Genomic DNA, 15,580 nt, shown 5'->3' with positions numbered 1-15,580 from the left:
TGTGTTTTTAATCAGTGCATAATTAATACATGTATTAGCTATGCACTTTAACAAGACACATCATTTGGTAGCAGGTATTCCCTTGTTTGTGTTTTTTAACCAATGCATAACTAATACATGTATTAGCTATGCACTTTTACTCTCTTTTTCAAGTTTTGATTTGACACGAAGTTTAAGAAAGATTTTTGAGTTTTGTGATCAAAATGTTTTGTAATCTTGTGGTCTTAAACATGTTACATGAAAAATTAGAATTATAGTTGAGTGACTTTCGAGTTAAAAACTAAAATTGAGTTACTTTCTTAGAAAAGAACCCATAGTTGAGTGGCCACTTGATCTCTATTTTTAACGGATTAAAAAGAAAAATAAGACAAACAAGAAGAAATAAAGTGAGTACTATACCGATTGTATACCACCACTGATAAACACCATTTTTATGCATATTAAACCATAATATTAACAATGTGGGGTACTTTTCTTATTCTAGTATACCCTATAAATTCAATACAACAAATTGAACATGATAAGAAATAAATCCAACATAACTATCCCAACATTACTAATGCATATTGCCGCATTATCGATGAATCAAGAAAAGAGAATTGAGGATTCTTTTCTTGCATACATTAATTTGGTGTAGCCAAAAATTCCTGATTGGTATGCTCACACTTAAGTTAAAATGCTAAGTGAACCGTTGTTCAATGTTCATCGAGTGGGTGGAGCTACAATAGTATTTATGGTTTCTACGGAACCCAATAGCTTTTGCTTAAACAAGAAATTCAATAAAATGTACAAGTATTTAATTGTAGATTCAGTAACTACAACCAACTATGAGTCAAGTGACAAACTCATAACCCATAAATCACTACTAAAAATAGTGAATACCGACCTAAAAATTACCGACCTCAAATAGAAGTCGGTAATTTCCGACCTCCGGAGGTCGGTATTGTTAAAAAGAATAAAAAATAAAAAAACTTTAGAAAACCGACTACAAGGAGTCAGTTTTTATGAAAAATAAAGCGGGAAAATCAATTACCGACCTCTGGAGGTCGGAATTTTTCCCGGAAAAAATGAATTACAATAAAAACTGACCTCTTGATGTCGGTATTAAATAAATCAATAAATAAAAATATTTTATTTTTTCTCAATTAAATATAAAAAAAGAAATATTTGAATTAATTTTATTTAAATCGTCTTCCAGAGGACAGTTTTGTGTAAAATAAAAAATAAATAAATTATAATACCGACTTCCAAAAGTCGGTAAAATTAAATAGTATGTAATTAAATTAATTTTCATTAAAATATTTATATAGTGACTTCCAGAAAATTAATAAATTAATATTTTCAATTAACTTTAAATAAATCGTCCACCGGATGACGGTTTATATAAGTTCAAAAATAAATTAATATAAAATACCGACTTCCTTATGTCAGTATTATTTAATTGACATGACTACTTTTTATTTATCTTACAATTTAATGTGATACCGACCTCATGAGGTCGGTATTTTTTATTTAATCTAATTACTTTTAATAAAAGCGACATCCGGAGGTCGGTTTGTTTAAAATATTCCTATTAATCATAATTTTGCTATTGTGCATAGTACTAAATTTTCATTTTATGAAATAGGCAATAAAACATTGTAAAGTACCATACAAAGCAAGTTCTATCAAATTTTTTACGTTCGATCTTGAATGAATGTCAAGTGTAGTGATCATACCGTAGGCAATGACATGTAAAAGATAATTCATCGGAGTATAAAATATGTTGATTATATACTCGTCGAGTAGTTTAACAAATCAAGTCTTATATATTAATTTCAGATATGAAATATATTATCAATTAAAGAAATATCGATGATCAATTTAAGGAGATTTATATATTAAATTTGATATTAATAAACTTCTGTTGATCGATAAAATTAAATTTATATAATTAGGAGGTATATATATATATTATTGACACCCAATTTTGACCGACTTATTCGATTAAATACGTATTTTAAAAATATATTACGAGTTTTAAAATCTTAATTGATTTTGTCTAAAATTATATATTATAGTATCGCTAATTTACAAAATTATTTTTATTATTATTAAATTATATATATTTATCGATAGTTAAACTCAAAATAACTACTTTATTTAAATATTTTTAAATTTAGATGTGTTTAATTTATACGAAAATACTTTAATATATGTAGTATTTTATTAATTGAATAACATTTCCTGAATTTCTCCTTAAATCATTTAAATCATAACCTCTTCTGTTCAATTTATTTAATCCATAGCCCTCTTCCTATTCAATTCTATTTTATATTCAATTTCATGTCAATTATGGCCATTTGCTTATTTTAATTATAGCCTTTCAACACTTTTCAATTATAGCCTTTCAACACTTTTCAATTATAGCCTATCTGATTCAATTCAGTTCTCAAAAGCCCCATCCTTTAATCTCAGTCATTCAGTCTTATCTATTTTAAAGCAAAAGAACCAAAACCCTGAGCCATCCTTCTTTTTTCATCTTCCTCTCATCTCCTCCTCCCCTATCTCTCCCTCTCATCTATTCTCCTAGCTGCTCAGGCGAAGCAGCGAACGGCGCCGGCCAGCGAGCAGCCGCGAAAACCAGTCGGCAACCGGGCGCCGCCTCTGATCTGTTATTCTCGCCAGCAAGCGAAGGCCGTGCCGGCCAGAAGCAGCGCGAGGACCAGCTCCGACCGGCGAGCCTCTTTCTCTCTTCTCCTCCGCTCCAGTGAGACGACAACAACAAACATAAGCTCCAGCTGCTCTGACCAGCGAGCGGCGAGCAGCCAACTCCGGCGAAGGCAAGGTAATCACCGACGAACCCATCGAAGACGACAAAAACAACAGCGAGACCCTCGCATCTCCATTCCTCTCCTCTTCGGCGAAGTTCTAGTAATCTAGGTATTTGATTAATCATCATACATACATAACAGTACTTATAATAAAGCTAAATTGAAGTTTACCTGGACTTTTACATGGTCCAACAATTTCTCAAACACGCCTGTAAATAACTCTAATATTAGAAATCTAAAACTATTCAAATTTATTTAAGCTCTAGTGATATGAGACTGGCAAAACTAGATAATCAACCTTGGGATGGAAGGAGAAACAATGTCCGTGAATGTAGATTTATTAGGAGTCTAGACTCTCTAGAGAAAAATTAACTCTTGACTCACTTGAGCCTTTATCTCAATATGAAACTGACACTCTGAAACAATAGAGTTCATTCAGACAATCTTTGTATGGAAACAAGAAGAAATACTGATTCCCAAGTAATTTGTGACATACATCAGTCATCTTACCCAAGAGTCCGTTGTATGGAAGTTAGTGAGCACTCTTCTGCATTTATTTTACGTAAAGACCATCTTTGTTTGAAAGATATACAAACACACCACTGGATAAAACAAACAAGAAACCTAAGAATTAACAAGTGGTGCTTAGGTATAAATAGCCATGTCCTATTGGAGAGCCATTCAAGTCAACAAGGCAGAAGCAAGAACATTTAGTCACTCCTGCCAATGTTATGTATGCACATATGAAAATAGAAAGGCTGCATGAAGTAGTAGCATCAAGTCAAACCATTTTACCTTTGAAGTATGGAAACCGCTAACATGTGCACATAGATAAGGACTCAACTTCTGACCTCCTCGAGTGGACAACATTTCTGAAACTAATTTCAGCATGCTCCCATAAAAAAGAGACCTTTAATCAATAAGACAGTATTAGTTATCTATAATGTGTTTAAATTTCTAAAGTTCAAGTACAGTTGTTTTCTATAATGTGTTTGTGACCATCTAGTATTGATACTTAGCTTTAATTTTGTGATAATTTGTTTGTGTCCATCGAGGATTGGCTTAGCTTTAAATTAGGTGATAATGTATTTGTTTAGCATAAGTACCAACACTAGTTGATCCTATTGATGACAAAATTGATTTTCTTGCAAAAATCAATTTGTGTCCATCTAGTGTTGACACTTAGATTTAAATTTAGAAATAATATATTTGTTAAGCATAAGTACCAACACTAGTTGATCCTATTGATGACAAAATTAATTTTCTTGCAAGATCGATTTGTGTCCATCTAGTGTTGATACTAAGCTTTAATTTAGGAATAATGTGTTTGTTAGGCATAAGTACCAACACTAGTTGATCCTATTGATGACAAAATTGATTTTCTTGCAAGATCGATTTGTGTCCATTTAGTGTTGATATTAAGCTTTAATTTTGGAATAATGTGTTTGTTAAACATAAGTACCCAACACTAGTTGATCCTATTGATGACAAAATTGATTTTCTTGCAAGATCGATTTGTGTCCATTTAGTGTTGATATTAAGCTTTAATTTTGGAATAATGTGTTTGTTAAACATAAGTACCCAACACTAGTTGATCCTATTGATGACAAAATTGATTTTCTTGCAAGATCAATTTGTGTCCATCTAGTGTTGACATTTAACTTGAAATTTAGAAATAATATATTTGTTAAGCATAAGTACCAACACTAGTTGATCCTATTAGTTGATGGATTTAGTTGTTGGAATTAATTCAAAAGTAGTTATAGTTAATGTTGTTTAGTTGTTGAAATAGGTTCAAATAAAGTTTAATTAACCCCTAGCTAGTTTGACTCATTATTTAAAATGATGTGGTTTAGTTGGTGGATTTGGTTGTTGGAATTAAGTCAAAACTAGTTAGAGTTAAAAAGTTGTTAGTTGTTGAAATAAATTTAAATAAATAATGTGGTTTAGTTGGTGGATTTAGTTGTTGGAATTAAGTCAAAACTAAATTGAGTTAATATTGTTTAGTTGTTTAAATAAGTTCAAATAAACAATGTGGTTTAGTTGGTGGAATTAATTCAAAACTAGTTAGAATTAAAAAGTTGTTTAGTTGTTTAAATAAGTTCAAATAAATTATAATGTGGTTTAGTTGGTGGATTTAGGTGTTGGAATTAAATCAAAACTAGTTAGAGTTAGTTGTTGAAATAATTTCAAATAAATAATGTGGTTTAGTTGGTGGAATTAATTCAAAACTAGTTAGAGTTAATGTTGTTTGGTTGTTTAAATAAGTTCAAATAAATAATGTGGTTTAGTTGGTAAATTTAGTTGTTGGAATTAAGTCAAAATTAGTTAGAGTTAAAGTTGTTTAGTTGTTTAAATAAGTTCAAATAAATAATTTGGTTTAGTTAGTGGAATTAATTCAAAACTAGTTAAGAGTTAATATTGTTTAGTTGTTAAATAAGTTCAAATAAATAATGTGGTTTAATTGGTGGATTTAAGTGAAAACTAGTTAAGAGTTAAAAAATTGTTTGATTGTTTAAATAAGTTCAAATAAATAATGTGGTTTAGTTGGTGGATTTAGTTGTTGAAATTAAGTCAAAACTAGTTAGAGTTAAAGTTGTTTAGTTGTTGAAATAAGTTCAAATAAATAATGTGGTTTAGTTGGTGGAATTAATTCAAAACTAGTTAAGAGTTAATGTTGTTTGGTTGTTTAAATAAGTTCAAATAAATAATGTGATTTAGTTGGTAGATTTAGTTGTTGGAATTAAGTCAAAACTAGTTAGAGTTAAAAGTTGTTTAGTTGTTTGATCGTATTTTAGTTTATTTTGAAGTTGGATTTAGTTTATTTTGAAGTTGGATGAAGTTTATTTTGAAGAAGATTAATGTATATGTTGAAAAATATTGCAGCAACTTGTTGCCAGTTTTGTAGCAGAAAACCGACCTCTGGAGGTCAGAATCTCAAAAATAAATAAAACAAAAAATAAACAATACCGACCTCTGGAGGGCGGAATATAAAAAATAAATAAAATAAAAAATAAACTATACCGATCTCCAGAGGTCGGAATATTAAAAGTAAAAAAATATAAAATATAAAATATCGACCTCCAATGGTCGACATTTAAAAATTACGGAAAATAAAAATTAAAATATACTGACTTTCAGAGGTCGAAAATATTAAAATTAATTTTTTAAAGATTAAAAATTAATTAATACCGACTTCTGAATGTTGGTATTTCAAAATATAAGAAATAAATATTTTGACATCCAGAAGACGGAAATAATAAAAATAAAAATAAACAAATATATAAAAGTGACCTCAAGAAGTCAAAAAATAAAATAATGAATTTTTCGACTGAAAATTAAAACCAACCTTGAAAGGTCAGTAAATACCGATCTCCAAAGGTTGGTATTGAAAAGCGACCAAGCTTTCTCCGACCTAAGTTGGAAAGTCGATATTTGGTCGGTATTTCAGGGAATACCGACTTTCGAAAGTCGGTATTTGTAGGTCGGTATTCACTGTTTTTTTTAGTAGTGAATCTTGGGTGCTTGAAATATGATATTATGAAAATTCGACCTTCTTACCATTCCGTAGAAAATTAGAATTGTTCAATGTTTGCTTTAATTTTTATTTTCCTTGATTTTTATATTTTGACCGTTGGAGGTCGGTATTTTATATTTTATATTTTTTTAATTTTAATATTCCGACCTCTGGAGGTCGGTATTGTTTATTTTTATATTTAAAAAGGTTCAGCCCTCACGGAGGTGGCCTAGTGATCAATGAAGTGGGTTGTGAATCATGAGGTCCTAGGTTCAACATGCAAAAACACTAATGATTTCTTCCCATCTGTCCAAATTTTGGTGGAAAGAGTTACCTAGTACTTGCACGGTGGGAGGTAGCAGGTACTTGTGGAATTAGTTGAAGTGTACATAGGTTGGCTCGAACACCACGGTTATCACAAAATAATAATAAAAGGTTCAAGGAATGACAATACGAACACATGAGAAGCGAAATATGGAAGGACTATAGTTTCCTTTTTTAATAGATGATGCAAAAGTATTATAGATGTGAAACAACATAAAAGGAATGTTGGTGTGAAGTAGGACTAATTTAAATCTAAAAGAGTAAATGCCAACATGTCAAATAATTGTGTCAAAAATTATAAAAATAATGGCAAAAAACACACTTGAAATGCCACGTTTTTGCGAGTTTTCTACTTGAACTGTCCAGTATTCACTTTTCCTATCTAAACCATCATCAACTACTTACCAAAACACACCTCAACTATTAGTTGTTTCCTTTTCCTACCTTAACAATGGTCATATTTCAAGTAATAAAAGGGAACAATGAACACCTGATAGTTCAGGTATAAAACTCACAAAAACATGATAGTTCAATGTATTCTTGACCATTAACTTAAAACTATAAGCTCCTGCACAACAATACTTAGAACTCCAAAAGAAAAAGAAAAAGTTACCAGAAAAAGACAAGTCCAGTTTGTCTTCTGAAGAAGAATTTTCACTTAAAAGACTGTCAATTTGCTCAGCAACAGAAGGTGGAACCCTTAGAATAAATTGCTCATCCATGGCTGCATAAATTAAGAAGAAAAACTAAATCTTTGACCAAACAAATTAACTTCAGAAACACCCTAAAACTTAATTTTCTACTTTCAATATAGTAACCCTTTTGACATCACTATCTTCTCCACAAGTATCATTCAAGAATCATACAATTTTTAAACGAGTAATTTCTACTCTACTTTGAATAAAGAATCAAAATTTTGAGAAATAGATCAAACAATTCTTTCTCTTTAACAGAGTAAATTGATAGAATTCTCACCACAAAATAGATCAATCAAAATGTTTTAGGATTGTTAGTTTTATTTTGAGCTCGATGGTGTAATTCTTCGATACTAATTCAAGGAATAGAAATTTGCTTATTCTCTCCATCAGGGTTTCGAGAAAAATGAGAGAATGAAGAGAGATTTTAATGGAAGAGTCTCGAATTTATGCAAATTGAGATACTAATAATAATTATTTTTTATGATTTTGGTGGTAAAGTGAAAAATATTTTTTTAAAATAATATTATAATTAAAATATTAATAATAATATTTGCAAATTTGATTTAAAATAATAATAATAATAGTTTTTTGCCTTATGTCTCAGCTCTTTAAAATTAGTTACTTTATATCTAGGCTCAAATACAAAAAAATTAGCTAAAAATAAAGGAGTATTTATTATTGGAAGTCGAGGGTATGGAATGATTCAGTTGCAATGATTCAAATGAGTCACAATTCTGTGTCTTGCTTTTGAGTTCGTGGAATGTTATACATGATAAGACCAATGAGAAGGACAACACTGCCGAGAAGGAAAAAAGGGCTCAAACTTGAACCTTGTGGGAGATATGGCAGTGGCATGGAGAGAAGATACATTGACAAAGGCACTACATAAGAAAAGAGGAAAAAGAATCTGGTTGGTCATAGGACTACATAAAATTCAAATGTAATCGACACCTCTAAGCATTGTGTGTAGAGTGTCTGCAAGAGAGCGAGAGAGAACCTGATGACATCACAACAAGGGATGAAATTACAGTAGATGAAATCTTCATAAGATTGAGAGCTGATATGTTGAAAGCAATATTTGTAAATATGTAAAGAAGGGGTAGCAACGGTGCTCCATCACAACCTGACCAATAAAAGGTGCCAAAAGAACAGTCAGACTCATCAATCCATTACCTTGGGAAAAATACTTCTAACTTGATAATCGTGTCTTCACATCTATAATGGGATAAGACAACTAAAATTTTGTTTGGATTACATCACAGCTGTTGAAACTAATATTTGCTCATGAAATGAACATTATACCAGCAGTATATGGCCTATTTGAGAAATTGCCTGAAAATTGTGATTTCATTCTTGTTGAGATTTCACTTATAAAGTACGGCTATGGACCAAATCCTGAGAGACACATACTAATTGAGTTGCAACCAACATTAAGTTTTAAAAACCAATTTCTATGCTTGGTTTTTATTATTCCAGTACCCCAAGTTCTATGGACAGTATAATAATGTAAGTAGAGCAACCTCCTAACAACTAACAAGTACATATATTCATATTTGACTAGATTTTGAATAAAATTTTAAAGATTTGACTTCAAAAATTTGTTTGACTTTAAAATTTGACTAGATTTTAAAAATCTAACCTTTAAATAATTTCAAGATCTTAAGAACTATCTCAGACCATTTTTAGGTTCTTAGGACGTTCACGCACAAAACTTTAAAATCTAAAATCACAATCATAAACTCAAACTTTTAGGTATCATATTTCAACAATAAAATCTATTGCCAAAGAGGAGCTTAGTTTGGATGGCAGGTTTGGTAAGATAATTTTTTTTTTGAATTATTCTTTCTAGAAAATATATTTGTTCTTAAGGAGTATAAGTTTCAATGAATTAATTTTTGGTAAATGATTTTTACCTATTTATAATAGAAAATCTAATTAGCGGAGTGATAAGCAGTGTGTAGGCATAAGTTAGGCAAATTCAAAATTTAATTTTTTTGAATTAAATTAGGGATTGAATTTTGAATTTTATAGATTTTGATTGAATATTGAATCCAACACCATGGATATTAGGATTTCTGAAAATTCAAAATTCCATGTCTTATTTTTCGCTTTATCCATATCATTTGTGCTAAATGCTAGTAATAAGTTCATTTTAAAAAAATCCAATAGATTAGTATCCTATAATTCTACTCGTTACAATATAAGATTAATAATATGAAACTATATGATATAAGCGGTACAATGACCTCAATCCTTATTAACTGAATAATTGTAGAAAGTTATATATGATAAAAAATAAACTACTCTCTTTATTCTATATTAAGTGGATTTTTGAGTTATTGTTCAAAATAATTGAATTGTTTAAAGCTCAAGACAAATGTTTGAATTATTTTCTATATTTGTCCTTCCCTTTAATCAAGTTTTATATTTTCTACGAGATAAATTACACTATTTACAAAGTTATATCTACGATTCACAAAAAAACAATGGTGGAAAATGTGGTTTAATTTATGTCCTTAAATATTTTTCTTAATAGGTGTGCATTGCCCCACAATACAATATAATACGATACATTATGAAACAATACGTAACAACTATCAAAACAAAGTGTTAATATGGAATAGAAGGAGTATTAGATTAACTGAGACCATTAATTTTTATGATTAATCTTAAAGGCTCAAATATCAAAATCAAAATTTCAAAATACCACAGTAAACACAACAATTAATCCAAAATTGAATCCTATACAATTCAAGATTATTTTAATCGTAGTTTTTTTCAATTTGTAAATCAAAATATTCAAATCAAAATTTTCATATTGAATCTGAACAAACTGTTACCTTTGTCAAAAAAATAAATAAATTGAATCTGAACAATCCGTACCCTCGACTTCCAATAATAAATACTCCTTTATTTTTAGCTATTTTGTTTTGTATTTGAGCCTAGATATAAAGTAACTCGTTTTAAAGAGTTGAGACATAAGGCAAAAAACTATTATTATTATTATTTTTAAATCAAATTTGCTAATATTATTATTAATATTTTAATTATAATATTATTTTTAAAAAATATTTTTAACTTTACCACCAAAATCATAAAAAATAATTATTATTAGTATCTCAATTTGCATAAATTCGAGACTCTTCCATTAAAATCTCTCTTCATTCTCTCATTTTTCTCGAAACCCTGATGGAGAGAATAAGCAAATTTCTATTCCTTGCATTAGTATCGGAGAATTACACCATCAAGCTCAAAATAAAACTAACAATCCTAAAGCATTTTGATTGATCTATTTTGTGGTGAGAATTCTATCAATTTACTCTGTTAAAGAGAAGGAATTGTTTGATCTATTTCTCAAAATTTTGATTCTTTATTCAAAGTAGAGTAGAAATTACTCGTTTGAAAATTGTATGATTCTTGAATGATACTTGTGGAGAAGATAGTGATGTCAAAAGGGTTACTATATTGAAAGTAGAAAATTAAGTTTTAGGGTGTTTCTGAAGTTAATTTGTTTGGTCAAAGATTCAGTTTTTCTTCTTAATTTATGCAGCCATGGATGAGCAATTTATTCTGAGGGTTCCACCTTCTGTTGCTGAGCGAATTGACCGTCTTTTAAGTGAAAATTCTTCTTCAGAAGACAAACTGGACTTGTCTTTTTCTGGTAACTTTTACTTTTTCTTTTGGAGTTCTAAGTATTGTTGTGGAGGAGCTTATAGTTTTAAGTTAATGGTCAAGAATACATTGAACTATAATGTTTTTGTGAGTTTTATACCTGAACTATCAGGTGTTCATTGTTCCCTTTTATTACTTGAAATATGACCATTGTTAAGGTAAGAAAAGGAAACAACTAATAGTTGAGGTGTGTTTTGGTAAGTAGTTGGTGATTGTTTAGGTAGGAAAAGTGAGTACCGGACAGTTCAGGTAGAAAACTCGCAAAAACGTGACATTTCTAGTGTGTTTTTTGCCATTATCTTTATAATTTTTGACACAATTAATTGACATGTTGGCATTTACTCTTTTAGATTTAAATTAGTCCTACTTCACACCAACATTCCTTTTATGTTGTTTCACATCTATAATACTCTTGCATCATCTATTAAAAAAGGAAACCATAGTCCTTCCATATTTCGCTTCTTATGTGTTCGTATTGTCATTCCTTGAACCTTTTATTATTATTTTTGTGATAACCGTGGTGTTCGAGCCAACCTGTGTACACTTCAACTAATTCCACAAGTACTTGCTACTTCCCACCGTGCAAGTACTAGGTAACTCTTTCCACCAAAATTTGGACAAATGGGAAGAAATCATTAGTGCTTTTACCTGTTGAAACCTAGGACCTCATGGTTCACAACCCACTTCATTGATCACTAGGCCACCTCCCGTGAGGGCTGAACCTTTTTACTCCCCCCCCGACAGCTCTTCCGATTCCCTATACTGCTTGTATTTAGTACTGGAATGAAATTTACTTGAATAGAGGGGAAAATACATAGAAGATTCATCCGACTCTAATTGATTTGGGATTGAGATGTAGATGATTGAATATAGACTGAATGGTTTTCCAAACAACTTTTATTCTCCGAGGTTATCTGGAATACCCATAAGAAGTCCCAAAATAATGGGGGTGTGAAGTTGTCAATAGAGCATAGTTTATTCTACTGTCGTTTTGATTGAATTTGTAAGTTAATAGCCTTTGGTGTCCACAAGTTACATGGCTTCATCTGATTTCTAAGGCATGAATTTTTTCCCCATTGTGCCCTGCCATACCTATGTCTTTTTTTCATATGCTAAAAAGTGAAAACATTGTGGTCTGAGACTCTGAGTTATTGATATTAAGCACAATTGATGTGCGTGTGTGGATATATATACATACATATCTTGTACTGTCTGATTTCTTTTGTTTTAATCTATAGCTTGCTGATTGTGCAAGTATATCTGTGGTGTGTCTTAATGAGTTGGAGTAAGACATAGGTATTCTATGCTGTAATGTTCTCTTGCTTTCTTCCTTTTGGAGAGGAATACACAAATCCTTTTGAAATGGTGAAAGAGTTTGGAAGACAGTTATTCATTGATTACTCCTCCTTCGCAGCATGAATCTCACTGTATGTACAGTAGGGTAGGTTCTGATCTTCTGTTTTTAGTTTGGGGTATTGGGAGACTAGTCACTCCGTCAATCTAAAGATAGATGATCTCATATCAGGTTATTGATTTAGAGCTGGAGCCTTTTAATTTTTCTCATTTATAGGTAGACTATGAAGAAACTTTAATAAAAATAAAAACCAAGGAATAAGAAGCACTGCTACAATCTTAATCCTACTGGAATAGTTCTTATTCACAAGTTGCATTGAGACAATTAGTATAAGGTTTCATGTACCAACAACTAAGAATTAGCTCTAGAGACTTGTCAATGTCCACAAATTACTTGGTGCTAGTTGGGGTAAAGTACCAGATTTTCTGGATCTTTTTTATAATTTATTTAATACCCGACTATCCTACGAGATTAACCGTGATATCTGACTTGCAACTCAAATGTGACTCAAATGCCAACCATTGCATCATGTTCTTGAACTTTGTAGATGAAGATATATAGTCATCTGTTACTCTCTACTGTCTCTTGTACTTTGATTATGCACTATTTTGTTGTAGTTACTGTTTTTTTGGGAATGCTTTGCCATGCTTTTTATTGTATTTTTCCATGAATTATTAACTTCTGATTATTTCTTTTTTGATCTGCTTTGATATGCTTTTCCGCGAGCTGAGGGTCTATCGAAAACAACCTCTCTACCTCCCAAGGTAGGGGTAAGGTCTGCGTACACTCTACCCTTCCAAGCCCCCCAACTTGTGGAATTATATGTCTATGTTGTTGTTGTAGTACTTATCTCTTAAGCATCGTATCATAGTTCATGTATGTGCGTTTTAAAAATGTCTTGTTCTTTTCAGAGGATGGAAAGACGGGCAGTTTTGTCATAGGCGACGAGCACTTTCCTGCATCACTTTTGAATCTTCCTTGCATAGTGGAGTCGTACAAAACTTATGATGACAACGTGCTCATTAAATCCGCAGACATTGGTCAAGTAGGGTTGGGATTAATCTTTCTTTTTCCCTTCAGTTATATGAACATGATTATGTAAACTTTGTTGATCTGACAGATGATTATGGTGAGAGAAGAAGGTGATCCTGTTCCAGATGTGGTGGAATATAGACATGGCCTCACACCTCCAATGAGAGATGCACGAAGACGAAGATTTCGGAGAGAGCCAGATCTTAATGTAACAATCTTACTTTCCTGAGAAAAACTCTCATTTATTTACTTTCTAGTCTGTCCCGATAGAGAGAATGTCAGGGGTGGGCTGTCTACTATGTGGAATGGGGGTATGTCTTTTTTTTTTGTTTTTTTGGAGGGTTTGGGGTATGTGTGTGAAAGCAAATAGGGGCTTATTCTACCTGAAGCTTCTCAGTTTATCTGCTTCTCTGCCGATAAATGAATTGGAATAAAATCTGTTCGTAAATATAGTGGAGTTCTCCTTATCCCTTGATCCGTCCTTTTCTAGTTTTATATTTCACCTTTTTTTTCTGGTATGTATCCTTGTACTTATAATGTGCCTGTTATACTTTTGGCAGCCTGAGCTTGTTCGGCGTGTTGATAAAGACTTGCAGAACATAATGTCTGGTGGAACAGCTGAGAATATTGATATCCTTTCATATTTGCTTTCTCCTCTAGTTTAAATAGAATGACACGTGGTCAATATACGTGAATGGAAGTAGCTAAATACACTTATTTTAAATGTTTATATAGGCTATATTCTGACAAATTAGAACTGCGAGTTTTAACGAATCCTAGATATGCTGTTGGTGAATTGACATTTTTTAGCTTGTAAACCACAATAAGTTGGACAGCTTTTGCTGGTGAAAAAACTTGTGAAAATTTCTGTTTGACCATTTACCAGGAAGAGGTTCGTGGTAATGTCAGGGAAACTTTGATGCTTTGAGCTTTCAGAAAATTTCCTGAGATTCTGTTTGCATAGGCCCTTGTAAACAAGAACAAGTTCACGCTCTGAAAGTAAAAATTAGAACTTCAATATCATCGTAGAGGACTTGCTAAATTTCATCTTTCTCATTTCTGTTACTCCTTAACTAATCGATTACATATAGAAGTTGTTGAGCAAGTGGAAGGAGGTGAAGCAAGTGCACGCCATGTGAACAAGAAAGTGGCACAACCTGCAACAAAGCCTGACATTTCCGAGCCCGGGACAGCTGGTGAGGATCCTGATAGAACTGAGTCTGAGGATTCTGATGATTCAATATAGCCGAGGACATTTTCCAGCCTTTGCTATTGTTATAGTGGCTACCAAGTCTTTGCTATTGTTGTAGTGCACTTCTGGTTAGTTGCCGTCAGAATTTATTAGAAACTTTAGCTCTTGTATTTTAATGCAGTTGTCTTATCGAGTAGGCTTGAATATCGCTGTAATATAACAGTTTGCAAAGTCTACTTCAGACATGCGAGCATGACAATTGCAAATTGTGTTCTGTAAAGTGATGGTCTGTCTCCAGTTTGATGTATTGAATTCGCTTATTTTGTTCTAAGATAAGAAGATGTTTATTGCAAAATTGATAACTTCGACACCCTGAGAGGTTGGAGTCGGTAAATTTGCTGTGTTTGATGAGACTTGAGAGAGTGGATGGAAGTATAGGAACACAGTGAGAAGGCTAAATCGTGTAAGGCTCGAGAGCTTGATGTTTAGGTCACCTTCTTGTGAGTTCAGAGTCAGATTTGTGACAATGGGTGTTGATTTAGCAATATTATATCTATATATCTTGAGTTGAATGCATGCAGAAGGTGAAAATGTTTTTATGCGTAGCTATGCTGACCAAATTTGTGTTGAAGACTTTGAGTTGTGTTGACAGAGTTGTAGTTTTTCAACTGTGAGATTACTATGTTTTCTCGTTTCTGTTCCAATGTTCAAACAAATGAATACTGTTTCGTGAGTGCACAATAGGCAAGTTGAAAAGGAAAAAGTTAATGTTGTTGAGCCTAAAGCCAAAGAAACTCTAGAGGGTGTGTTTGGTGCCAAGGAAAATGTCTTCCATGTATATTTTCTTGAAAAATAAGTGTGTTTTGTACTTACTTTTTGTGTTCGGTATGTAAGCAGATTTTTTTTTTTAAATTCCAAAAGCATTTATATGATATCTAGCAAAATATTATGAAGTTATGCACAAGAATAAAATACACT

The 15,580-nt window shown here is 31.6% G+C and overlaps 1 protein-coding gene and 1 pseudogene across 1 annotated transcript; one reads left to right on the top strand and one right to left on the bottom strand.

Moving 5' to 3' along the window:
• Positions 1-2,521: 2,521 nt before the first annotated feature.
• On the top strand, positions 2,522-14,961 carry LOC125827824 (transcription initiation factor TFIID subunit 7-like). Its single transcript, XM_049507171.1, has 6 exons — positions 2,522-2,922; positions 10,903-11,013; positions 13,290-13,423; positions 13,499-13,618; positions 13,971-14,044; positions 14,500-14,961. The coding sequence occupies exons 2-6, from the start codon at positions 10,905-10,907 to the stop codon at positions 14,654-14,656; spliced, it is 594 nt and encodes a 197-aa protein (XP_049363128.1). The 5' UTR covers positions 2,522-2,922; positions 10,903-10,904; the 3' UTR covers positions 14,657-14,961.
• On the bottom strand, positions 2,569-7,376 carry LOC125827624 (uncharacterized; annotated as a pseudogene).
• Positions 14,962-15,580: the final 619 nt, after the last annotated feature.

This window comes from Solanum verrucosum, unplaced genomic scaffold (assembly GCF_900185275.1).
Source record: "Solanum verrucosum unplaced genomic scaffold, falcon-dt-bn FXZP01000064.1, whole genome shotgun sequence".
Taxonomy (NCBI): Eukaryota; Viridiplantae; Streptophyta; class Magnoliopsida; order Solanales; family Solanaceae; genus Solanum; species Solanum verrucosum.
Note: the sequence above shows the minus strand (reverse complement) of the source record. Positions and strands in the feature narration are given on the sequence as shown.